The 26,302-nt window shown below is 37.8% G+C and overlaps 1 protein-coding gene across 2 annotated transcripts; it reads left to right on the top strand.

The window, feature by feature from the left end:
- The first annotated feature begins 56 nt into the window (after positions 1 to 56).
- On the top strand, positions 57 to 22,077 carry LOC134742232 (probable cytosolic Fe-S cluster assembly factor GI11683). Of its 2 annotated transcripts, XM_063675251.1 has the most exons (9): positions 57 to 229; positions 523 to 737; positions 2,501 to 2,646; positions 3,410 to 3,568; positions 4,870 to 5,118; positions 5,867 to 6,074; positions 18,651 to 18,808; positions 20,628 to 20,757; positions 21,430 to 22,073. In XM_063675251.1, exons 1-9 carry the CDS (start codon positions 164 to 166, stop codon positions 21,539 to 21,541), a joined length of 1,443 nt encoding a protein of 480 aa, XP_063531321.1. In that variant the 5' UTR covers positions 57 to 163; the 3' UTR covers positions 21,542 to 22,073. The 2 variants fall into 2 exon arrangements, with proteins under 2 accessions (XP_063531321.1, XP_063531320.1); XM_063675250.1 differs by lacking the exons at positions 57 to 229; positions 523 to 737; positions 2,501 to 2,646; positions 3,410 to 3,568 and adding an exon at positions 4,130 to 4,284 and having other exon boundaries at positions 21,430 to 22,077.
- Positions 22,078 to 26,302: the final 4,225 nt, after the last annotated feature.

Genomic DNA, 26,302 nt, shown 5'->3' with positions numbered 1-26,302 from the left:
ACAGCCTGTCATTTGTCACTGTCAGTTTGAAATGGATTGCATTATTTGCATTGGGACTGAATCGTCTATTCGTCTGTGTCTATGCAAAACAGTACAAAATATTATGTAAAGTAATTATTAGGCTATTCAGGAAACAATCTAAACTCCTAAACAGTACTAAAAAATGGCGTCTCGCTTCAGCGGTGCCCTCCAGCTCACCGATCTCGACGATTTCATTACTCCGTCGCAGGTAACCTATAACTTCCTTTTTCACTGTTTTTTACTCACCTTGGGGCTTTATTATTAAGAGTTAGTATGTTGTATCTACTTATTTAATTACAGTATTATACGTGCAGACAATTTGACACACAGGACCCGCAGTTTCATTTAATTTATGATTAAATTTGTAAATAAAGACCCACAAACAAATTTATTCATTCTCTTACAGAATTTAAATTACATTAGTAATAATGCGACTTTGGAATCCCACAAATTTCAACAAGAATGATCAGGCTTATACAACGAGTTTTCTTGTTTCACTAGGAATGCATAAAACCAGTAAAGATTGAGAAGCCAAAAACCAAAACTGGTGCCAAAATCAAGATAGGTGCCGATGGATACTTTGATATCAGTGAAGGGAGGGAGCAGAAGCTTCAAAAGGTGGAGATCACGTTGGCCGACTGTCTTGCGTGCAGCGGATGCATCACTTCTGCGGAGAGTGTGTTAGTCACACGGCAAAGTCAGGAAGAATTACTAAAGTGAGTAATGAAAGAAGTGACTTAGAGGCGTTCAAATATTACGTAACGCAATTGGGGGGGGGGGGGTCTTGTAAAACAAACAAGGTTGGAACAAGGCGTTACGTAACATGTTTTTTTAAATAAATATCATTATAATCACACCTATTTCCCGGAGGGATAGGCAGAGACCACGGATTTCAACTTGCTACGATCCTGACATACCTCTTTCGCTTCCTTTACTTTCATGCTATAACATTCCTAATACACGGTCTCTCATTCTCTCTCCCTCTTTCTCTTCAATTTTATGATTATACTTTCCTAAACATAAGCGTTAAACCAAATTTCTACAAGAGTACACTTTTGATTAATTAAAAGAATTTGATGAAAGGAAATATTAAAACAAGTGTGCAATTTCTATAAGTCATCCAACCAAAAACATTTTCATGTAAAATGTTGCCAAGACGAAACCATAAAAGGCTCGCACTGACAAAAACTTATCAGATCTCTTGTAGAGCCAAGCTTCTAACTCTACAAACCCTAACTTCACAAACTCTACACCTTAGCCAAATTATGTGGCCTATGGAGGCCTGCGACTTCAGCAACAGTGATGTCGACAATTGTCGCACCTGTCACGTGGTGAAATAGGGGCCTGCCGGCCTAGCCAAGGTGACAATCGCTATCGCTTCGACAACGAAACCCTTTGTGTCTCTCTATCAGTCTTCTACAGGGTGGAAATAGATTTTGGGTCAGTGAGGGCAGCTACCAGATCCCGTGTTGCTAGGCGAAAATGGTCTTAGGAGACCTGCCTTCGATTTCAAATTATTGAAGATTGGCGTTTACAGATTTTGGAAAAACATACAGGATGCGAGAAAATGGTCATTTTTGACAAACTTTCTTTTTGATGCCAATCGATCCCATTCCTGTCCAGGATCAAAAGCTTGTATGGGACCAAAAAGAAATTTCCTGCTAGAAAAGCCATAAATCGAGAAAAACTTTCCCCATACAATTTTTATGAAAAAGAAAAGTTTTTTTTACATGTATTTTTTTTTATGTCAATCGATTCCATTTATATCCAATATCAATAGTTTCCTAGGGGTCAACTTTCGGTAATGTACAAAAAAGCCAGAAATTAAAGAAAACTGTTTCGATAGGCATCAAAAAAAAAGTTTGTCAAAAATGACCATTTTCTCGCACCCTGTATGTTTTTCCAAAATCTGTAAACGCCAATCTTCATTAATTTGAATTCGAAGGAAGGTCTCCTAAGACCATTTTCGCCTAGCAACACGGGATCTGGTAGCTGCCCTCACTGATCCAAAATCTATTTCCACCCTGTATATTAGTGCGATAGTGACAGTTGCATTTCAATCGCTACGGAGCGTAAGAGATTGGCGTGTTGGCTACGCGGCCAGGGCCTCAGGCACAGATTATATAATAGTTCTTATGAACAGATACTTATCTCTCAAATAAAACGCAAATACCTACCGTTTTGATACCTACATAAAAATACAATGGAGTGACCTTCAACGCGCCGCACCCCGCACCGCGCGCGCCGACACAATGCTAGGGTTGCCGCTTCTTTCAAATACTTAGGTAGACATCTAACTATAAATGTGTCATAAAAAAATTACCTACATATTTAAAACAATTTAATAGTACCTACGTAGCTTGTAACTATCGTAAAAATAATAACGGTAGGTGTAAGTACCTATATTGAGAATGTCTAATACTTACTTTTCCTCATTTGTCGGAGAGAAGAACTCAGTCTAATGAACTATGTATTTCAGGGTGTTCTCTGAGCGTAAACACACAGATAGCAAAGGCGTGACCCAAGACGTGTGCTTGATCGTGATCTCCCTGTCGCCGCAACCCGTGCTGTCGCTCGCAGCGCGATACAAATTGGAGCCCGAAGAAGCGGCTAGCAGATTAGCAGGTTTTTTATGTTTTCTGATTTGCAGTGGTATAGTAGGAATTTTCTCAAATGATTTTTACGCCTAAGACTCTAATCTGGTAAACAAAAGCTATTGTTTCTTTTGTGTGAGCGGTGGGCTACCGTATCTGAGCGCGTGCCAAATCAACGATGTCGTTTAAATAGCGGCTGTATCGTGGTGGTTTTAAGGTTTAAATCTATGTAATAATATGATCGCTCGCCCACATTCAGGTGGTTGATGGTCCTACATTACCAAAACATGTTACATGCACTTAGATTTGAACCTTAAAACCACCATGATACAGCAGCTTTTTAAACGACATTGTTGCTTTGGCACGCGCTCAGACACGGTAGCCCACCGCTCACACAAAAGAAACAATGGCTTTTGTTTAACAGATTATGGTCTTAGGCGTAAAAATCATTTGAGAAGATTCATACTATAAAACAATATCAACAGATGCAGTTTTGGCAAACTATCTGAGCGAGAATTTTGTACTAAGCACAAAATCATAATCCCAAAGTTCAGATCTTGTATTGAATTACCATTTTTAGGGTTCCGCACCCAAAGGGTAAAAACGAGACTATTACTAAGACTCCGCTGTCTGTCTGTCCGTCTGTCTGTCACCAGGCTGTATCTCATGAACCGTGATAGCTATGATGTATTTCTGTTGCCGTTATAACAACAAATACTAAAAAGTACAGAACCCTCGGTGGGCGAGTCCGACTCGCACTTGTCCGGTTTTTTTTTAATACGATCGTTTTGCAGGTTACTTCAAGAAGTTAGGCGCAGACTTGGTCTTAGACATGACGGTGGCCGAGGACCTGGTGCTGCTGGAAGCGCAGCAGGAGTTCCTCCAGCGGTACCAAAACCAGCAACACGAGCCCACGGCGCGCCATCTTCCCATGCTGGCCAGCTCCTGCCCAGGTAAGGCCATCACTTCCAAGGTTACTTCAAGAAGTTAGGTGCAGACTTAGTCTTATACATGACGGTAGCCGAGGACCTGTTGCTGCTGGAAGCGCAGCAGGAGTTCCTCCAGTGGTACCAAAACTAGCAGCACGAGCCCACGGTGCGCCATCTTCCCATGCGGGCCAGCTCCTGCCCAGGTAAGGCCATCACTTCCAAGGTTACTTCAAGAAGTTAGGTGCAGACTTAGTCTTATACATGACGGTAGCCGAGGACCTGTTGCTGCTGGAAGCGCAGCAGGAGTTCCTCCAGTGGTACCAAAACCAGCAGCATGAGCCCACGGCGCGCCATCTTCCCATGCTGGCCAGCTCCTGCCCAGGTAAGGCCATCACTTCCAAGGTTACTTCAAGAAGTTAGGTGCAGATTTAGTCTTATACATGACGGTAGCCGAGGACCTGTTGCTGCTGGAAGCGCAGCAGGAGTTCCTCCAGTGGTACCAAAACCAGCAGCACGAGCCCACGGCGCGCCATCTTCCCATGCTGGCCAGCTCCTGCCCAGGTAAGGCCATCACTTCCAAGGTTACTTCAAGAAGTTAGGTGCAGATTTAGTCTTATACATGACGGTAGCCGAGGACCTGTTGCTGCTGGAAGCGCAGCAGGAGTTCCTCCAGTGGTACCAAAACCAGCAGCACGAGCCCACGGCGCGCCATCTTCCCATGCTGGCCAGCTCTTGCCCAGGTAAGGCCATCACTTCCAAGGTTACTTCAAGAAGTTAGGTGCAGATTTAGTCTTATACATGACGGTAGCCGAGGACCTGGTGCTGCTGGAAGCGCAGCAGGAGTTCCTCCAGCGGTACCAGAACCAGCAGCACTTGCCCACGTAGGTCTAAGAAACTGACACTTGTACAGAAATAAAACTACAGTTAACCAAATCAAGTTATAAACACCTACTTTTTACAAGTTTTTTATTAACTTGCAATGTACCTATGTAAGTATGTATGTAATATGTATGTAACTTGTTTGTAAGGGTCAAATCTTGCAAGTTAAATTTGACACACTTCCCGGTGTTTCCGATAAAGCTGAAAATTTGCACACATATGTAAGTCGCGTGACAATGCAATATTATGGTACCATCGAGCTGATCTGATGATGAAGATAGGAGGTGGCCATAGGAACTCTGTGATAAAACAACGAAACCTAATTGTGTTTGGGGTTTTTAGAACTGTCTCGATGAGTATTAGTTGCCTGTGGAAAAAAAGTATAGTCAGCGATAAAAGCTTGTACCATAACTGAAATTTTAGCCAAAAACTTATTTCTCCCACAGGCTGGGTATGCTACGCCGAAAAGACCCACGGCTCCTTCATCCTCCCCCACATCTCAACCACCAAGTCCCCTCAACAGACGATGGGCTCGCTCGTGAAGCAGCTGCTCGCTTCACGGCGCGAGGTGAGCCCCGGCGAGGTGTACCACGTCACGGTGATGCCCTGCTACGACAAGAAGCTGGAGGCGTCGAGGGAGGACTTCTATAGCGACCTCATCAACTGCCACGACGTCGACTGTGTTATTACAGCTAGTAAGTGACATGTTTTAGTTATGGTCTTACAATAGGGTATTTTCCACATGTTGAATTTTATAACTAGATCTAGTTAAATAGATAGAAAATGAGCAATTTATCGCAATAAATTGGAAACTTTAAAAAATTATGGGTTTAATATATAAATACATCAAAAGTTAAAAAAAAAATTAACTTCCAAACAGGAAAAAAATAATGGTACCATTCGATTTTTTATGAATGGTATCAGTCGATCAGGTTTGTTTTGAGGATTAAATGTCTATATGGGATCCACTGTCTTAAAGCAATACAAAAGTCACAAATGATGGTCAATGTCTGGCACCCGCACTTTACTGACTAAACGCTTCATACAAAATTACATTACATCGTGACGTCAGCATGTAACGTCGCTCGCTATCGCTTAGATGAGTTAGAAGCCGTGGAAAACAAGGAAATTGCGATTTTGTGGGTGAAATATTGCGTTTTTCCCACTTCAAACTGACTACGCGTTTTACAACATCAGTGACCTTGCTAAAATTAATATGCCAATATTTATTCTATTCATTTAAACTTTATTTCACAAAACATAAAAATAATGTACAAATAGTGGACTTAATGCCTAATGGCATTCTTTACCAGTCAACCATCGGGCCAATATGGGCAATCAAGCCTCGCCTACATTATTCGCTGCCATTTTTTACTGACAAATCGGTTTGCAAGACTTGAAAATCCTCGTTATTCCTTAATTAAAATATTAAATATTCAACAGTCGAGTTGGAACAGATGTTGGGCTCCACCGAGCTGGGCGACGCGCCCCTCTCGCCCCTCGACTGGCCGTGGGGGGAGCCGCCCCCCGGCCCGGGGCTCCGCGGACACATCGGCACCGGTTCGGGGGGCTACGCTGACCAGATCTTCTTGTACGCTGCTGAACAGCTGTTTGGAGAGACCAAGGCGGAGCTGGTTTATAGGAATTTAAGGTTGGTAGAGATAACAAAGCATAGCTTTTAAGGTGGTTCGATTTTCATACAAAATTCAATCTGCTTTAATTAAGGCACTACACACTATTACTACAGAAATATTTGCTCATTTATCTACTTTCGAATATTCGTTTGCGCTAAATTAATAGAAAAACTTTGTTTCATACAGAAATCATACATAAATCAACGTAATTTTTTCATCAATTTTACGTATGTGTGTGTCACAAATGTCGTGTACAAATACGTTGCGTGCGGCGTTGCCACTCTATGACGTTGGCGACGTTGCCTGGCCGACCTGGCAGGATTTGCAGTGCCGTCATGTTTAGTGCATTTTTATTTGACAGTGTTGACACTGACACATAGGGTCATGTTTATTGTGACATCAATTTGTTTGTATAAATTGAAAATGATAGCAACGTCTAAATCAAGTTACAAAAATCATCGGTGTTCTGGTCCACGAATTAATAAACTAGTGGATGTGAAATGACTCCTATTTAGTATGAAAACCAGTGTCGCTAAACTCACACATTCATAGCCACGTTAAAATACGTCACACACTTACAAAATTGCTCTGATTCGTAGCAACTTTCCATACCAAAAAGTTATTACCGGTGGACATTTCTCGAACGAATATCAACTGTAGGCTACATGAGTGACGGTTTAAATTATAATGTCAAAGCTATATGACATACGACTCTTTCATTATCTCATTCATCTCACAAAAGCTCGCTCAACGTTCACCTAATACAACTACTCAACACCAGATGGCGTTATTTTATATAATTTTAAAATCACTTACTTAGCAGGCGAGAAAAGGGCTAAGAAACCAGTATAAGTAAGGTCTAATTACGCATGGTTTGTTACGGATCTCACGGTCACGTTACACTGGTGTTTTCGAGACCTCTACACGCCTGCGAGTAGCTAACCGTTGGAACTTCTTTCCATTCGACGATATAGGGAGGGGACAGTGTAATCGGAGTGTTTTATCGATATTTGTGTGTTCAGTTAGGTATTGATATTTCATTACCGTATGTTTTAACACATTTAGATGATACTTTATTTATGATTATAATATAGGTAGTGATAATCGTGATTGTATGAAAAATAATATGTAGTACAGTACAACAAATATCTAACTAGAAATTTGTTTCTTATTAATTGACCAACTAGGTTGTTAATGTGAACATTAAATATATCTTAAAGTCAAACAGATAAAATCATAGTTCTTTAAAGGTCTATTAACTCGGTATTGCTGTTATTTTGTGATCACAAATCTGCAATTACTTACATAGGTAAGTATTCGTCTTTAACAATATATTTACTTGTAGCAGCATTTAAGGCCAATCTAGACGGGACAACCTGATTAAATTGTCAAATTAATTGTATGGTGTGAAAGCATACATGAAACTGGCTCATCGATCCCACTTGATTTGATTGTAAGATTTTGACCTATCAAATCAGGAAGGGGGGCGGCAAAATTCCAATATTTCACGCTAGTTTGCGTGGTACACTTTTTATTAATTAAGTGAGCCCGAATGTCACTAATAATTACTAAATTAGTAACTAAGTTTTAGGCGTGTGGACGCTAGATGAGATGTATGGCAATTTTATCCCCAGAAATCTTTCTCTAAGAAATGCTCCTAGCAAATGGTGCTATATTTTTGCGGAAACTAATTTTCTTGCCCAGTAGCATTGACCCATTTATTTTTAATATCGGCATCTTGTGGTAACCTACAATAATTAATAATAAAGAAATAGAAAATATAAAACGTTTATTCATGGCACATTGCATGCATTGTACGCATAAGTGCATTAAGTACCTAGTCTAATTATATTAACGATGAAAATATGATGGGTGTAAAAAACAAAAACGTATGTAAAGGAATACGAAGGTTTGAAAGGTTGCCATGAAATGACCCCGACTTAACTTAGTGCTTGATGACCAGAGCTGCCATATTTACTAAGACATTGATTATCCCAAATAATAATTAGAAACGTGTCTAAAATAATAATTTATTACCGAACTACCAAACATCAAACTTGAAATATCGTAACTTTAACTTTATCGATATAAATATCGACATTGCGCAGCATCTGAGTAGCGAAGTTATTTGACATTTAGGATAGCGAATATTCCAGATAAACGTAAAGAATAGTGACAAAGGATTGTGAACTCTAAGTTCTAACTAATAAAATATAGATTTACTTAACGAACATTCGTAAATAATGCAATAGAAACAGATTTTTCGTATTTATCGGATTATATTTAAATAAATAACCACCGGTGATAGGCAATACCTCCACGTGAAAGATTTTTTAAACCGCTGTGATTTCTGCAGCTTAATACTGCACAATACGGCATTTTAAATTTAATTATCAATTTTTGTTAGACGAGCGTACGTACGACGTGAATGTCATTCGAGCATGAAGTTTACACAACAACTGAGCATAGTCTGTGCATAAAGTGAGTCGGTCGCTACTAACTGTCGGATAGACGGGAACGCCCACTTGCCATCTCCATCCTACTCCGTGTTCTGGTCCGCGAAAATCCAGAAAAATTCGGACTCAATTGAAGCGGAATTCATGATGGTGAAGTTTCGTAAGGTGGGTACAGTTTCATTTCGTCATTGTACATTGTAATTTTCTCGTGCCGATCTTTTTAGAAAATAATTCTCACTTCTTCCGTAATGGTAGATATAAGCAGTGAACAATACCTATATAATGTAATTATTACTGTTTTGGTTGCCGAATAGTCAATGTGTCACTAACTCTAGGTTTTTTTAGGTATTGTGCAAAATGAAGAGGCATTCTTGGAAAGAAAATGTTTTCCTTCATTAGCCAGAAAAAATCAGGACATCCTCACTGCAATGAAGTAAAATAAAACATTTCCTGGGGATGAAAATTATGGAATTTTGTCTATGAGTGAAAAACACAATTATTACTAGGTAAGTAAATAATAGTTTTATTAGAATCCATATTGTTGCATCATCTTTCTTCCTATAACATTAGAGAATTTGTGCTATCATGATATTATTTTTCTTTCAGGTACAGGGACAACTACGGATAACAAATATGAAAAAATGTTATTTCATTTGTTATGTGAATCCATCTACACCAACAAGACATCCACTGCTGGACATAGGCCTCCCCAGGGATCTCCACAACGACTGGTCTTGCAAGACCGGCCAAAAAATCGAGAAATAAATAATATAAATAAACATGATAAATATCCCGTTTTCTATAATAGTTATAATTAGAAGGCAATGTTGTTACTCACTGTACCTACTTGAATCCAAAAAAAAATATATAAAAAAAGTTTTAATTTTATTTTACAATTACTAATTTATTATTAGTACATTACGATACAAGTGCGAAAAGTAGGAAATTGGCAACGAGTAAATTGAAACACGACCGAAGGAAGTGTTTTAATCGACACGAATTGCGAATTACCTTTTCGCACGTGTATTGTACAACGTTTTACAGTACATAATTATGGCCCTTTACATTTTCGATATATGCACGTATTGTACTAATTACCGCACTAGGGCGGTAACGTATATGTAGCACCATATGTACTAAAAAAGTATTTTACAGTACATATGGTGCAACTTTCTCGCCCTAGTGCGTAAAGAGCACTTTTCATGCATATGTCGAAAGTTTAAAGGGCTATATGTACTGTAAAACGTTGTACGATACACGTGCGAATAGGTAATTCGCAACTCGTGTCGATTTACACTCTGCGGTCGTGTTTTAATCTGTCGCCACTCTTTTAGAATTTTCTCTTTTCCGCACTTGTATCGTAAATAACTATTTTAAACTGCAAGGGTACGATGATAGATCTCAATTCAATATAATTTTGCAACATTTGGCATTATTAGGTTATAAATTGTATGGAGATGAAATCTATCATCGTACCCTTCCAGTTTGAAAAATACTATAGAGGCTGGGCAGTAAGGGATTGCTTTACTTGTAGAACTATATTTAGCGCTTTAAAAAAAAACTGATACCTGACACTTACAAACCTGGACTTCCTTGGGCTAGTGCTACTAAGAATCGTCAGTATTCTCCATCCTTTCTGAGTTGGAAGAACCCAAAAAGGTGAGATTTGTGAAAGTCAGGTTTTCAATATACATATGTGGCGTTTGCAACCAAACGGGTACCTACTTATTGTTGTCATATTTCCATAAAGCTTCAAAATGAAATCAACCTAATCGACAACCGACAATGTGGTACCTTTTAGTTCAAAACGTCACATATTTTTATAAAACGTTATAAACCAATTTATTAATAATACTGAATATCTGGGAGAAAAAGAAAACATAAGTAAAAACTCAAAAATGCTCGTTTTCCCAGAGATAAGACCTAGCTAGATCGAACCCCTTACAGCAAATTTCATCGAAATCGTTAGAGCCGTTTCCGATATCACTGAAATATATTTCGGTTATATCGGAATCGGACAAGAATTCGAAGACTAAAAGGTATAAGAAACATAACACAAAAAGGACAAAAAAAAGTACCCCTGCCGTACCAGTCTCGAACCCGAATCCTCTTGCACGTATTTCCACGAACATACCGCAACGCCATTGCAGCATACTTACACTGCATGAAATGGTCTACTACAAGCATCACGGAAACACTGTTTGCATGTGTGAGTAATAGTAGGAAATAGCATGACAGAAACATTCTGTCGACTTTAAAAGTGTTTTTTGCACTAATGAAGTATTCAATGTTTATTATAATAGTTCAATATTTATGTAAAGAGTGCGCTAAACATACTTTTAAGTATACAGATACCAACACTATTCCACAAAAAAATAAAACCTGAAAATTTGCGAAAGTGACGCCATCTAGCGGGGTTTAAGCTTTGGGTAACCTAGTCGAACCACCTTAATAGTCAAGTTGGGGCGGGCGCCCCATTTTCCCCCTGACTGGCAAAATTCAAAAACGTATTGTACGTAACGTACGTACGTAAAAACGTATTCTGGGGTTAGGTCTCAAGTCTCAATGTGTGTTGTGGTTTCAATTCCAGTTTGTTGGGATAAATTAGCAGTACTATGTTAACTGGGCCAATACCTAGGTAATTATAAGGTTTGTAAAAACTCGATATGTAAATATTAAAATATATTATATGCATGTTAGTAATAATCAAGTAGGTATAGCAACTTAGTTGTAAGTAATACATATTTCTACGCCGATAGAGGCAGAATATGCCGCACTTATTGTAATTTGACCATCTTTGTACCATATTCTATGAAATAAACATTTGTATTTGTATTTGGGCCCAACACCCTGAAATAAAAAAATTGCGAATGCTTTGAAATTTGTCTATTTTATGAGTAAAAAAACGGATTGTGGTCGTTTTTCCTCTGGATTCTTCATTATGCACACAGATGCATACCCATCTTTAAATACAAATATAAAATTCGTTTTTTAATAAATAAGTTTTACAAAATTATCTAAGCCAGGTATCGAATTTCCGAAATTGTGACTAATCTACCCTATTGGCTTTTACATGGAGTATTTTTCAAAATGTTTAATAATCAAATTATTTTGGAAAATGCTTCTGGCAAAAGGAAAACTTCGGACAAAAATATTTCCGAACACCAATAGTATGCAGGGGTGTGTTTTGGCCGCATCTCTGAGTCAGGGGCCCGGACTGCGTGTCCGCTGCTGCGCGTTTCCAGACGGTTCCTACGAACAATGGACGTGAATACGATACGTTGTGAAACGCTGACCCCGCTGACGCAAGCTAGCCATCGCGACCCATATTTACTTTACTTGCATTATTCTATCTATGGATTTTTACTTTTTAGGGTTCCGTACCCAAAGGGTAAAAACGGGACCCTATTACTAAGACTCCGCTGTCTGTCCGTCTGTCACCAGGTTGTATCTTATGAACCGTGATAGCTAGACATTTGAAATTTACACAGATGATGTATTTCTGTTGCCGCTATAACAACAAATAATAAAAACAGAATTTAATTTTTTTTTAAGTGGGGCTCCCATATTCTGTTTTTAGTATTTGTTGTTATATCGGCAACAGAAATACATCATCTGTGTAAATTTCAAATGTCTAGCTATCACGGTTCATGAGATACAGCCTGGTGACAGACGGACAGACAGACAGCGGAGTCTTAGTAATAGGGTCCCGTTTACCTCTTGTGCTCACTGGCTCTCGAGCCGAGGGCTTTTTGCGCAGTTACGCCACTACAATCATATTTAAAAAAACATATATTGTTGACGTAACTGGTCACCGAAGAGCTGGCGGCTTCCTCGCACAACGTATCAGCATTGCGATACAGCGAGGAAATGCCGCCAGCATCCTTGGTACAATGCCTCAAGGGCCTATTTTAGATTTAAGGTGGTTCGACTAGGTTACCCAAAGCTTAAACCCCGCTAGATGGCGTCACTTTCGCAAATTTTCAGGTTTTATTTTTTTGTGGAATAGTGTTGGTATCTGTATACTTAAAAGTATGTTTAGCGCACTCTTTACATAAATATTGAACTATTATAATAAACATTGAATACTTCATTAGTGTAAAAAACACTTTTAAAGTCGACAGAATGTTTCTGTCATGCTATTTCCTACTATTACTCACACATGTAAACAGTGTTTCCGTGATTGCTTGTAGTAGACAATTTCATGCAGTGTAAGTATGCTGCAATGGCGTTGCGGTATGTTCGTGGAAATACGTGCAAGAGGATTCGGGTTCGAGACTGGTACGTCAGGGGTACTTTTTTTTGTCCTTTTTGTGTTATCTTATGTTTCTTATACCTTTTATTCTTCAAATTCTTGTCCGATTCCGATATAACCGAAATATATTTCAGTGATATCGGAAACGGCTCTAACGATTTCGATGAAATTTGCTGTAAGGGGTTCGATCTAGCTAGGTCTTATCTCTGGGAAAACGAGCATTTTTGAGTTTTTACTTATGTTTTCCTTTTCTCCCAGATATTCAGTATTATTAATAAATTAGTTTATAACGTTTTATAAAAATATGTGACGTTTTGAACTAAAAGGTACCACATTGTCGGTTGTCGATTAGGTTGATTTCATTTTGAAGCTTTATGGAAATATGACAACAATAAGTAGGTACCCGTTTGGTTGAAAACGCCACATATATTAAAAAACCTGACTTTCACAAATCTCACCTTTTTGGGTTCTTCCAACTCAGAAAGGATGGAGAATACTGACGATTCTTAGTAGCACTAGCCCAAGGAAGTCCAGGTTTGTAAGTGTCAGGTATCAGTTGTTTTTTAAAGCGCTAAATATAGTTCTACAAGTAAAGCAATCCCTTACTACCCAGCCTCTATAGTATTCTTCAAACTGGAAGGGTACAATGATAGATTTCATCTCCGTACAATTTATAACCTAATAATGCCAAATGTTGCTAAATTATATTGAATTGAGATCTATCATCGTACCCTTGCAGTTTGAAATAGTTATTTACGATACAAGTGCGGAAAAGAGAAAATTCGAAACGAGTGGCGTCAGATTAAAACACGACCGCAGAGAGTGTTTTAAATCGACACGAGTTGCGAATTACCTATTCGCACGTGTATCGTACAACGTTTTACAGTACATATGGCCCTTTAAACTTTCGACATATGCATGAAAAGTGCTCTTTACGCACTAGGGCGAGAAAGTTGCACCATATGTACTGTAAAATACTTTTTAGTACATATGGTGCTACATATACGTTACCGCCCTAGTGCGGTAATTAGTACAATACGTGCATATGTCGAAAATGTAAAGGGCCATAATTATGTACTGTTAAACGTTGTACAATACACGTGCGAAAAGGTAATTCGCAACTCGTGTCGATTAAAACACTTCCTTCGGTCGTGTTTCAATTTATCGCCACTCGTTGCCAATTTCCTACTTTTCGCACTTGTATCGTAATGTACTAATAATAAAGTAACAATTGTAAAATAAAATTAAAACTTTTTTTATATATTTTTTTTGATTCAAGTAGGTACAGTGAGTAACAACATTGCATGGCCTTCTAATTATAACTATTATAGAAAACGGGATATTTATCATGTTTATTTATATTATTTATTTCTTGATATTTTGGCCGGTCTTGCAAAACCAGTCGTTGTGGAGATCCCTGGGGAGGCCTATGTCCAGCAGTGGATGTCTTGTTGGTGTAGATGGATTCACACAACAAATGAAATAACATTTTTTTCATATTTGTTATCCGTAGTTGTCCCTGTACCTGAAAGAAAAATAATATCATGATAGCACAAAATCTCTAATGTTATAGGAAGAAAGATGAAGCAACAATATGGATTCTAATAAAGTTTATCATTTACTTACCTAGTAATAATTGTGTTTTTCATTCATAGACAAAATTCCATAATTTTTCATCCCCAGGAAATGTTTTATTTTACTTTATTGCAGTGAGGATGTCCTTTTTTTTCTGGCTACTGAAGGAAAACATTTTATTTCCAAGAATGCCTCTTCATTTTGCACAATACCTAAAAAAAACCTAATGTGTACATTGACTATTCGGCAACCAAAACAGTAATAATTACATTATATAGGTATTGATCACTGCTTATATCTACCATTACGGAAGAAGTGAGAATTATTTTCTAAAAAGATCGGCACGAGAAAATTACAATGTACAATGACGAAATGAAACTGTACCCACCTTACGAAACTTCACCATCATGAATTCCGCTTCAATTGAGTCCGAATTTTTCTGGATTTTCGCGGACCAGAACACGGAGTAGGATGGAGATGGCAAGTGGGCGTTCCCGTCTATCCGACAGTTAGTAGCGACCGACTCACTTTATGCACAGACTATGCTCAGTTGTTGTGTAAACTTCATGCTCGAATGACATTCACGTCGTACGTACGCTCGTCTAACAAAAATTGATAATTAAATTTAAAATGCCGTATTGTGCAGTATTAAGCTGCAGAAATCACAGCGGTTTAAAAAATCTTTCACGTGGAGGTATTGCCTATCACCGGTGGTTATTTATTTAAATATAATCCGATAAATACGAAAAATCTGTTTCTATTGCATTATTTACGAATGTTCGTTAAGTAAATCTATATTTTATTAGTTAGAACTTAGAGTTCACAATCCTTTGTCACTATTCTTTACGTTTATCTGGAATATTCGCTATCCTAAATGTCAAATAACTTCGCTACTCAGATGCTGCGCAATGTCGATATTTATATCGATAAAGTTAAAGTTACGATATTTCAAGTTTGATGTTTGGTAGTTCGGTAATAAATTATTATTTTAGACACGTTTCTAATTATTATTTGGGATAATCAATGTCTTAGTAAATATGGCAGCTCTGGTCATCAAGCACTAAGTTAAGTCGGGGTCATTTCATGGCAACCTTTCAAACCTTCGTATTCCTTTACATACGTTTTTGTTTTTTACACCCATCATATTTTCATCGTTAATATAATTAGACTAGGTACTTAATGCACTTATGCGTACAATGCATGCAATGTGCCATGAATAAACGTTTTATATTTTCTATTTCTTTATTATTAATTATTGTAGGTTACCACAAGATGCCGATATTAAAAATAAATGGGTCAATGCTACTGGGCAAGAAAATTAGTTTCCGCAAAAATATAGCACCATTTGCTAGGAGCATTTCTTAGAGAAAGATTTCTGGGGATAAAATTGCCATACATCTCATCTAGCGTCCACACGCCTAAAACTTAGTTACTAATTTAGTAATTATTAGTGACATTCGGGCTCACTTAATTAATAAAAAGTGTACCACGCAAACTAGCGTGAAATATTGGAATTTTTCCGCCCCCCTTCCTGATTTGATAGGTCACAATCTTACAATCAAATCAAGTGGGATCGATGAGTACATATGGTGCTACATATACGTTACCGCCCTAGTGCGGTAATTAGTACAATACGTGCATATGTCGAAAATGTAAAGGGCCATAATTATGTACTGTAAAACGTTGTACAATACACGTGCGAAAAGGTAATTCGCAACTCGTGTCGATTAAAACACTTCCTTCGGTCGTGTTTCAATTTATCGCCACTCGTTGCCAATTTCCTACTTTTCGCACTTGTATCGTAATGTACTAATAATAAAGTAACAATTGTAAAATAAAATTAAAACTTTTTTTATATATTTTTTTTGATTCAAGTAGGTACAGTGAGTAACAACATTGCATGGCCTTCTAATTATAACTATTATAGAAAACGGGATATTTATCATGTTTATTTATATTATTTATTTCTTGATATTTTGGCCGGTCTTGCAAGACCAGTCGTTGTGGAGATCCCTGGGGAGGCCTATGTCCAGCAGTGGATGTCTTGTTGGTGTAGATGGATTCACACAACAAATGAAATAACATTTTTTTCATATTTGTTATCCGTAGTTGTCCCTGTACCTGAAAGAAAAATAATATCATGATAGCACAAAATCTCTAATGTTATAGGAAGAAAGATGAAGCAACAATATGGATTCTAATAAAGTTTATCATTTACTTACCTAGTAATAATTGTGTTTTTCATTCATAGACAAAATTCCATAATTTTTCATCCCCAGGAAATGTTTTATTTTACTTTATTGCAGTGAGGATGTCCTTTTTTTTCTGGCTACTGAAGGAAAACATTTTATTTCCAAGAATGCCTCTTCATTTTGCACAATACCTAAAAAAAACCTAATGTGTACATTGACTATTCGGCAACCAAAACAGTAATAATTACATTATATAGGTATTGATCACTGCTTATATCTACTATTACGGAAGAAGTGAGAATTATTTTCTAAAAAGATCGGCACGAGAAAATTACAATGTACAATGAAGGAATGAAACTGTACCTACCTTACGAAACTTCACCATCATGAATTCCGCTTCAATTGAGTCTGAATTTTTCTGGATTTTCGCGGACCAGAACACCGATGATTTTTGTAACTTGATTTAGACGTTGCTACATATATTATTATACTCTTTGCGTTGCTATCATTTTCAATTTATACAAACAAATTGATTTTTTTTTTTTTTTTTTTTTTTTTTTTTAATCCTATCTGGCTTTTACTCCCCGCAATTTTGCACGGGGTGAATTTGCCAATGTCGGTTTTTGACTTTCACACGTGAGGAGAATGTTCGGTAGTCTGGGAGGTGTGGTTGGGAAAACCTAAAAACGAATAATTGTTATGAACATCACAGACAAACACATGACGAATACAAAAATTAGTAGAAAAGCGGGAAGTGGGTGACAGAACGTTAATAGTGCCAACATGAAGGAAGTGGAAGAGAAGAAAACGATATATAAAATAAATATGAAGTATAGAATAAAACATAAATAATTAGACGCATTAGATTATAAAAGATAAGACGCTATTTAGAGTTTAATGTTGTTCGTTTGTAAATATTTAATGAGTATAGAAGTAAGCCTAGTATCCATGTGACAAAGCAGTGAGCTAAAGCATATAGGTCGTGGAACATTTTCGGGTAATACATCGTACAGTGAATAGCTACACCCTGAACAAGCAAAGAAGATGTGGTCCAAGTTACCCTCATCCAACCCGCATTCACACAATGAGTTCGCACGGACACCAATCATAGCCAGAAATAACGGAGTACATACTTTACCTAAGCGTAAACGACAAATGGTCGATATTACCCATTTCGGAGAAGTACGAAAACGATAGAACCACGGTTTTCGAGTAATTCGAGGTTGTACACAGCCATAATGTTTACCTGTCTGTATTCTAGAGGTATCCCATTGCTTCTGCCATGTATTAAACATATTGGATAGCGCACAACTCAATAGGTCAGTACCGTAAATTTCCTGCTTTATTGATCCGATGTCAATCGCTCGTTTTGCCCACATATCAGCCATCTCATTGCCGTTAATACCACAGTGGCTTGGAACCCACCCGAGAACAATATGTAGGCCTCTTGATTCACACCTACGTAGCAAAGCTTTGATTTCGAGAATCAATGGAAATTTTGCTTTGAATTTGAATTGGTTGCCTATGTGTCAGTGTCAACACTGTCAAATAAAAATGCACTAAACATGACGGCACTGCAAATCCTGCCAGGTCGGCCAGGCAACGTCGCCAACGTCATAGAGTGGCAACGCCGCACGCAACGTATTTGTACACGACATTTGTGACACACACATACGTAAAATTGATGAAAAAATTACGTTGATTTATGTATGATTTCTGTATGAAACAAAGTTTTTCTATTAATTTAGCGCAAACGAATATTCGAAAGTAGATAAATGAGCAAATATTTGTGTAGTAATAGTGTGTAGTGCCTTAATTAAAGCAGATTGAATTTTGTATGAAAATCGAACCACCTTAAAATAGTTATTTAGTTAATTTAGTTTAGTAGTACCATAGTACAGATGTGGTGCTTTATTGTTTTCCATCGTATTTTCTCGGAAACGTTCGTGTTTGTCATGCTACTTCAGTCAATCTCAGTACTTATTGTACTGAGCCTGACTGAAATAGCATAACACGTTCACGCGTTTCCGTGAAAATACGATGACAACAATTATGCACTACATCTGTCGTTGTTGTTTCACTTTATAGAACAATATAGCAATCTGTTTGTTCCAGAAACCCAGATTTTCGAGAAGTGACCCTAGAAAAGGACGGTGTAGAGGTTCTTCGGTTCGCGATCGCCAACGGGTTCCGTAACATACAGAACCTGGTTCAGAAAATGAAGCGTGGCAAGTCGCAGTATCACTACGTCGAGGTTATGGCGTGCCCTTCAGGTGAATGCACCTTTTTTATTCGATAGAAGATGAAATCTTAAGGCCGTTCCATCGGTTTGTCGCTGTCACTGTCACATTTCGCAAGAAAGAACGGGAAAGATCATGCGCGCCAAGTGTCAATTTTGATCGAATTTTGTCGATTTTTATTTATTTTAAAAACGTTACCTTACAATATCGAAATTCGAAAGCTATGAAATTACTATTTAAGTTAATATTAATTTTTCTTCTTTTTTTGTTTATAGTATCACATAATAAATAACCGAGCAAAGTTGGATTAAACCTCCGAGTTAGAGGTTACTTTGGGAATTAATTACTCTAGGAACCAAAAACGATAAGCACGAGTTGGCGTTTGACATTAACGTTAGCGTCGGTGTGAAATCGATCGCAACGTGTTCGTCAGCTGCCGCTCTCTTTGTGAAATGAGGAACGGTATCTATCCAAACACGTAAATTATAAAAATATTTGGGGCGTTTTCTATAAAAAAAGGGACCTTGTTATAAAAGGGGACCTTATTGTCGATGGCGCTTACGCCGCACGGCGTCGCACGGCATTGTATTTATATCGGAGCATCGTGTATAATGGCGTAAGCGCCATCGACAATAAGGTCCCTTTTTATAGAAAATACCACATTTTAGTTCTTTCCTCTCGATAGACAATGCGAATACAGTTACCTAACCGATTATCTACAAGAATAAAAAAGTCAGCTGACTATAACGCGGTTGTGTGTGCGAGTGAGATATATGCACATGTATTGCGATGTTCCGCTTGCACACCGGAGCGGCGTGCGAATCCTTATCCAACGTGAAAACCGCCTAAAGCATAAACTGGATCTGATATGGATCCGATAATAATTGATTGGAACGTCCAAACCGCCTGGATAGAGGAGTGGGCAGCAAAAGACGAAACCTCAGATCTATTTCACTCTGACCCCCGTAAACTCCCGCGTGGTTTCAAAGAGGCCCGTCGTGTCTGGTGTTCCTTAAACCGTATAAGAATCGGAATGGGTCACTTCCCTTACCTGCGTAAAAAATGGGGCTGGGGCTGGCCCCATTTCCAGTCAGTCCGCCGTCAGTCCAGACTGACGCTGAGAAATGCGACTGCGGAGACCCTAAACAAACTGTGCACCACATGGTTTTCGAATGACCCATAACAAAGTACGACGGGTCACCCATGGATTTCAAAGACCTCACGAGCGACGCTATCGACTACTTACGGAATGCTGAATTTTGACTTCTGTAACACACCACACGGTTTTTACCTAGCTCACAAGTCAGAGACTTCAACATCTATTTTGTACTTGCTTCTGTCAATATATTTTTTTAATGCTAAATTCAAGTTATGATTTGCATGTTAATACTATAAACACAGTGTATACGATACGATACCATACGATAAATAAATAATGCATAATGCTGCTTGCTTTTCTTTTAATTAATAGTTTTTTTTTCTCTGCACCAATTGTAAGTGTCTATGGTTGACAGACTTGACAGAGAGGTGGTGGTTGGTTGGTTAGTTGGTAGAGAATGCCATTTGGCATTAAGTGCGCCATTTGTACATTGTTGTATATATTATGTGCAATAAAGTTTAAATACTACAAAACACAAGTGGACATTGAGTGCACGAGATGGTGGGGAAGGCTCTTGAGTAGCGGACGGATCTTTCTTAGGGGGTAACTGCACAAAAGATCCCTATGGGTCGAAGTGTATCCGTAAGGGCCCCCGAAACTATAAGATAAGATAAGATAAGATGTGCACGTATCGGCTTTAAGCTGCCTGTGCATTCACACATAATAATAATAGATAATGCATAATGTTCGTAGGTTGCCTGAACGGCGGTGCGCAGGTGCGGGCGGTGGACGGCGCTCGCGGGCGCGAGCTGGTGGCCGGCCTCGAGCAGCTGTACCGAGACCTGCCAGTTTCAGTGCCCGCTGAAAACAAACTGGTTCGGAGGTAATGACAATCAAGCTTTCTAGGGTTCCGTACCCGAAGGGTAAAAACGGGACCCTATTACTAAGACTCCGCTCTGTCTGTCTGTGTCTGTCCGTATCTTTGTCTGTCTGCGATGATGCGTAGCGAGGGATGTATTTGTTAAAAACCAATTAGGATCTCTTCATTTACCTATCCTCGCTCAGTGCTGCTCTAGTATTGGTTATTAACAAACAGTAAACACATCCCTCGCTAAGCTCGCTACGCATCCTCACACATCTCTGATGGAAACGCAGCTTAAATGAATGTACTATTTACGTTCGGTCTGGATTAAAATACTCAACAAATTTGGTTTACATTTACATTCATTTTTAGATAAACACGTAAAATATAACGAATACTAACTATGACTGGCAGTGATCCCTTACAGGGATAAGTTCGCCTTTGTACATCGTATACTTTCTGTCTGTCTTATGTACAGTCAAGAGCATAAATATATATATACATTCCCAAAGTTTCAAAAACATGTGTACGCTCTTACACCTTAGACCATAAAGTCGTCAATATAAGTCTAGTGAAACTAACCGTGAATCATTCAAAACTCTAATAAAGTCGTGTTCACATATTTTTGAGCCATCTGTCTGTATCGATATTTTTGCCTTCGAAGTGTTTACGTACATACATACATACTTCCAGGTTATACACTGAATGGCTAGACGGGCGAGACTCGGACAAGGCGCGAGCTATGCTGCACACCTCATATCACGCCGTTGAAAAATCCGACGTCGCGCTCAACATCAAGTGGTGAATTCAACTTTAAGGGTACTGTGCTAAAGTCGTTTTTGCAATACGAGGCTGTTTCCGGCGTAGTCTGATCGCGTTCAACCGTAAGTGGTGATTTATACTTTATACGTACAGTGATAGAGTTCATTTTACATTATAAGTAATGTGTTGTTGTTGACTATATCGTTATCCGGACCACCGTATTAATTTAAACCTTAAGATACAGTGTTAAAATCGTGTTTGCTTTGCAAGCGAAGTTTACAAAATCCTCAGAAGAACATCAAATGTTGATTTAGACTTTAAATTCAAGTGATAAAGTCGAGTTTACATTGTAAGTGGAGTGGTGACAAAGTGGAAAGGTTGTTTGTATCATAAATGTGAGAAGGTGTGATCATAGCAATACTACCGTGTGACTGTTTAGAATCCGCCACGACAAGAATCCAAACATATTACTAAAAATAACACCTTGTGTTGATGATTTACGTACAGATTAATTATATGTGACGTTTTCAATCAAAAGGTACCACATTGTCGCTTACCATAAGGACGAAATTGGATTGTATCTTTATACCATGAATCTAGTATAACTGGATCGGTCATGAGGAGTGGGGGAAAATGACCGAACGGGATAGTCTTATGTATCTTTCAGTAGGAGTAGCAGAGAAAGCGCTGTTATTGTTTGTCCTTGTCATAGTTTCACTTTTCCACCGCTGCCACAACCGAGGTTGTGGCAAACAAATAAGTACGTGACATGTCATGTTTGTTCGTTGCTTGTTTAATTATCGTTGTTTTGTATGAAATTGTGCTTTCTCTTATCAAATATAGTGATGGTTAGCGTTTTGAATGCTTGAACTTTGATAAAATACTGGTGAATTTTATTGTTCTGTAATCGGCTGTAATAGCCGCTCTGAGCAAAAATATGAGATCATAACCTTTCACACGTAAGTACGGTATTTTACACCTTCCTCTTAACGCAATATGTGAGAATAACATCGTAAAATTACGTTACACTCAAAGCAATGTGGAATCAAACGATTTCAATAAAAATATCACAATTATTTACGCAAATTAACAAAACATTATTTGTAAAATTATCCGCCCAAATTACGTAGGTAGGTAGGAGTCTGAGGTCAGCCATTTTTAAACTTCTTCTTAATTTAGCTGCATAACAATCATGTTAGGGATACCAGATGAAAATATCATAATTTTATGGGTAATTTTGACCTCGAAGTTTTTTCGTACTTCTAATTCCAAAAAATAAATAAACAAATGTTGTGAAGATTAAATGTGGTGTACATTAATTGGTGTGATTGCGATTTGTGATTTCTTTAAATTAAAACCCATAATACATTTTATTTTACGTTTTATTAACTAAACATGTTTAGTTTTGTACCACCTGCGCGAATTATAGGAGGTATTTCATTGTTTATACGCCTAAAAAGAACGGCCCATTGACATTTTATTTAACAATTTTTTAATACCGTCAAACAAGCTAACTTTGCCTCCAGGGTAATCGCCCCAACGTGATATCAAATATTGGGGTAATTTTTACCAATATGGTATCCCCACGTTTATGACGTCATCTATGTCTATCCCTTACGGGCGCACGCGTATAGCTGGTCTATGTAATGCTAGGTCTATGCTTTATACGTATACGTCAGAGCGTCCTTATGGCAAGCGACAATGTGGTACCTTTTGATTGAAAACGACACATATTTGTAACTGGTACTTGGACGTCTCTCCGAGTCAGATTTTACTATTTGAGCAATTTAATGGGAAACTTAAATTTTTACTGACACTTTATCTGGTATTACTGTTAAGCGTATTAATACAAAATAAGTACGCCCAAAATAAGAATATCGATGTATAATAAAAAGTTAATAATGTATTTTTGTATTAGCGATATGAAAAAGAACCGCTTGTTTTTCGGTGTTGCTAATTAAAATTCGACCTTACACAAAGTGAGTGAAGGTTTACAATCAAAACAAGATCAACATAGGGCGATTATATGACGATTAAATGAAATAGGTTAAATCCAGAACGATGAGGAAAAGATCTAGGCAGTTTTCTATTTGGTTGGTTAACTGATAAATGTTTCGAATACCCGAAAATGTAAAAACACATTGTTTGCATTTATTTTACTACCTAAGGACACAGACTATACATTAGGGCTCTTTTTACGGCGCTTGTATAACGGTTGTGTTAACTTGTGTTACATAAGTAGGTACATACATATAAAGTAGATTGAGTAGGCGCAAGTTAAAGGGCAACACGTGTCATTTCACCAAATTCAACAAAGACAACGAACAAATCAAATTATTTTATTAAATATTTTGATTTGTGTTTTTAAGCAGTCACCACTATGTGCGAAGTTGGTGGTGCGGGAAATACAAGCGACGCCAACTCACGACGTGCTGAAAATGTGAATTTCCGTGGGACGACATCTTCATACTACATATTTGGCAGCTGCCAACTGGCAAATAAACAATATGTCCTACACCCACTAAGGCGGCGCCACAGCCATGCACGAACGTATATATGAATAAAATTAAAGTCTGAAATAGATGTCATGTACCTAATATAATAAAAATACTTATTTTCTTTAGATCTGTTTCAGTTTACAACTTCAAAGAATGTCTGTAAATGTTAGGAATTATTTACAAAATACACTTTTGTTTATTAGACCTACGCTCTTATTTATGTCATGGATAAAAGCACATAGATGCAGGTAATTGTTTATTTTTTAACTCTATGCTTATGAAACTCTGTATCTATGTTGGACCTATTCCAGTCTGTTTATGGCACAAATATATCAAACGCACATAGATATTATGATAATGTAAAATTGTTTTAAATGTTAAAAATGTTGGTGATGCTTTTTAGGGTTCCGTACCCAAAGGGCAAAAACGGGACCCTATTACTAAGACTCCGCTGTCCGTCTGTCTGTCACCAGGCTGTATCTCAAAAACCGTTATACCTAGACAGTTGAAATTTTCACAGATGATGTATTTCTGTTGTTGCCGCTATAACAAAAAATACTAAAAAAATACGGAACCCTCGGTGGGCGAGTCCGACTCGCACTTGGCCGGTTATGACGCACTTCATAAACTCGTTAAACTCAATAATTGGCCCTTTAAAGTACAGTTATAGGGCATTTAAGGGGCCAATCCTTTGGGGCTTAAACAAGTTTACTCAATGTCACTTATGATAGTTATCGTATTATGTATATATTGTTTGTGATACAATTCATTGTTAAGAGAAAATGAAATATATGATATTACTTGTTAAACATTTGTTTTACTCGTAGGACCTTGAAGAAACTCGGTTGACACGAGGGCCCTATGCATATGCGATGTCGTTATATAAAACTGCCCGGAATATATTATGATGAGTTGATGACTTATGCATTGTCACCTGTGGGTTGGTGCGTACAAGCATAGAGTAACTTATACTAGAGCGGTACTGTCATAGTAAATTTTGTAACCCCAGTAAATTCACTGCCATCTGTCGACACACTTTAAAACTAAAATTGAAGATTTGTAAAAATACTATAAAATGTATTTAAATATAGATAAATGATTTTTTTTATTTGCATTAATTATTTTGATGATTTTGACCCATGCTTTTTCACTGATATGCGTTAAAGTTGTTAAATAACAAACGAAACCGTCAACGCCATCTATACGACCGTAGGCCAAAACTAGTAGCGCCCTCTGAACGAGAATCAAATTTTCTTGATTTTCGAGGCACGTTTTTTCCTTAGACTGTATCCATCTATTACGGAGTTATATCTATCTTTGGTACAAGCAAACTCTAGCTTCGTTTGTGCCTTTTCTTTAGGAAATGTTGTTCGGAAAATAATGTGCGTCGAGATTGAGTAAAGTCCGCTATAATTTTAAATCCCCGAATACTTGTACAAGTACAAATGTACGGTAGCCGTAATAGTTAAGCTTCACAGTAAAATAATCTGTCGAATGTGCTACACTAAGAACTAAATACTGAATCTCGCATTTAATCGTCATTACAAATTACTTTTAATAATGCAATAACGGGTACATAATACTGGAATTGGTCTTAAGCTATGTACCTATGTCCTTTATGTAGTACTTTCGGCAGAAAGTATAATTTTTAAATAATCTTCCTCGCGTTGTCCCGACATTTTGCCGTGGCTCATGGGTCCGCTTATCAACTAATCCCAAGAATTGGCGTAGGCACTAGTTTTTACGAAAGCGACTGCCATCTCACCTTCCAACCCAGAGGGGAAACTAGGCCTTGTTGGGATTAGTCCGGTTTCCTCACGATGTTTTCCTTCACCGAAAAGTGACTGGTAAAGAAATGTTATTATTATTTTTGCTAATTAAGAATATAAAACACTAGTAATATTACTCCTTTTGTAAATATCTATACACAGACACGTGTACTATCACATGCAGGAATAAGCTACCACTGAGATCCAACCAAACAGAAAAATTCAAATGACGGTTATTATGGCGGCTTGGACGACGAATCATAACAACATCACGACCACGCGACCGTCAGCCATCAACGATAGTTTCTATTTTAAAAGATTAACTTTTGATTAACACATAAACACTCCAAATACCTACAGTAGTGGCAAAAAATCTATCATATTCCTAGACTTATATTGACCGGGATATAGACCGTGATTACCTTATGAATTGTTTATGAGCCCCCGATATTCCCGGTATTCGGTATTATCAGGTCTATATATCCCGGTCAATATAAGTCTAGTGAAACTAACCGTGAATCATTCAAAACTCTTATC

The sequence above is a fragment of the Cydia strobilella genome, chromosome 6 (genome assembly GCF_947568885.1).
Source record: "Cydia strobilella chromosome 6, ilCydStro3.1, whole genome shotgun sequence".
In the NCBI taxonomy this organism is placed as follows: Eukaryota; Metazoa; Arthropoda; class Insecta; order Lepidoptera; family Tortricidae; genus Cydia; species Cydia strobilella.
This window is presented reverse-complemented; position numbering and strand designations above follow the sequence as displayed.

Bases quoted from the DNA above. Each gene is read 5' to 3' on its own strand.
- LOC134742232 (XM_063675251.1), top strand. From the start codon at position 164: ATGGCGTCTCGCTTCAGCGGTGCCCTCCAGCTCACCGATCTCGACGAT. The intron at 738-2,500 runs GTGAGTAATGAA...TATGTATTTCAG, and splicing joins AGTCAGGAAGAATTACTAAA to GGTGTTCTCTGAGCGTAAAC. The intron at 20,758-21,429 runs GTAATGACAATC...ACATACTTCCAG, and splicing joins GAAAACAAACTGGTTCGGAG to GTTATACACTGAATGGCTAG.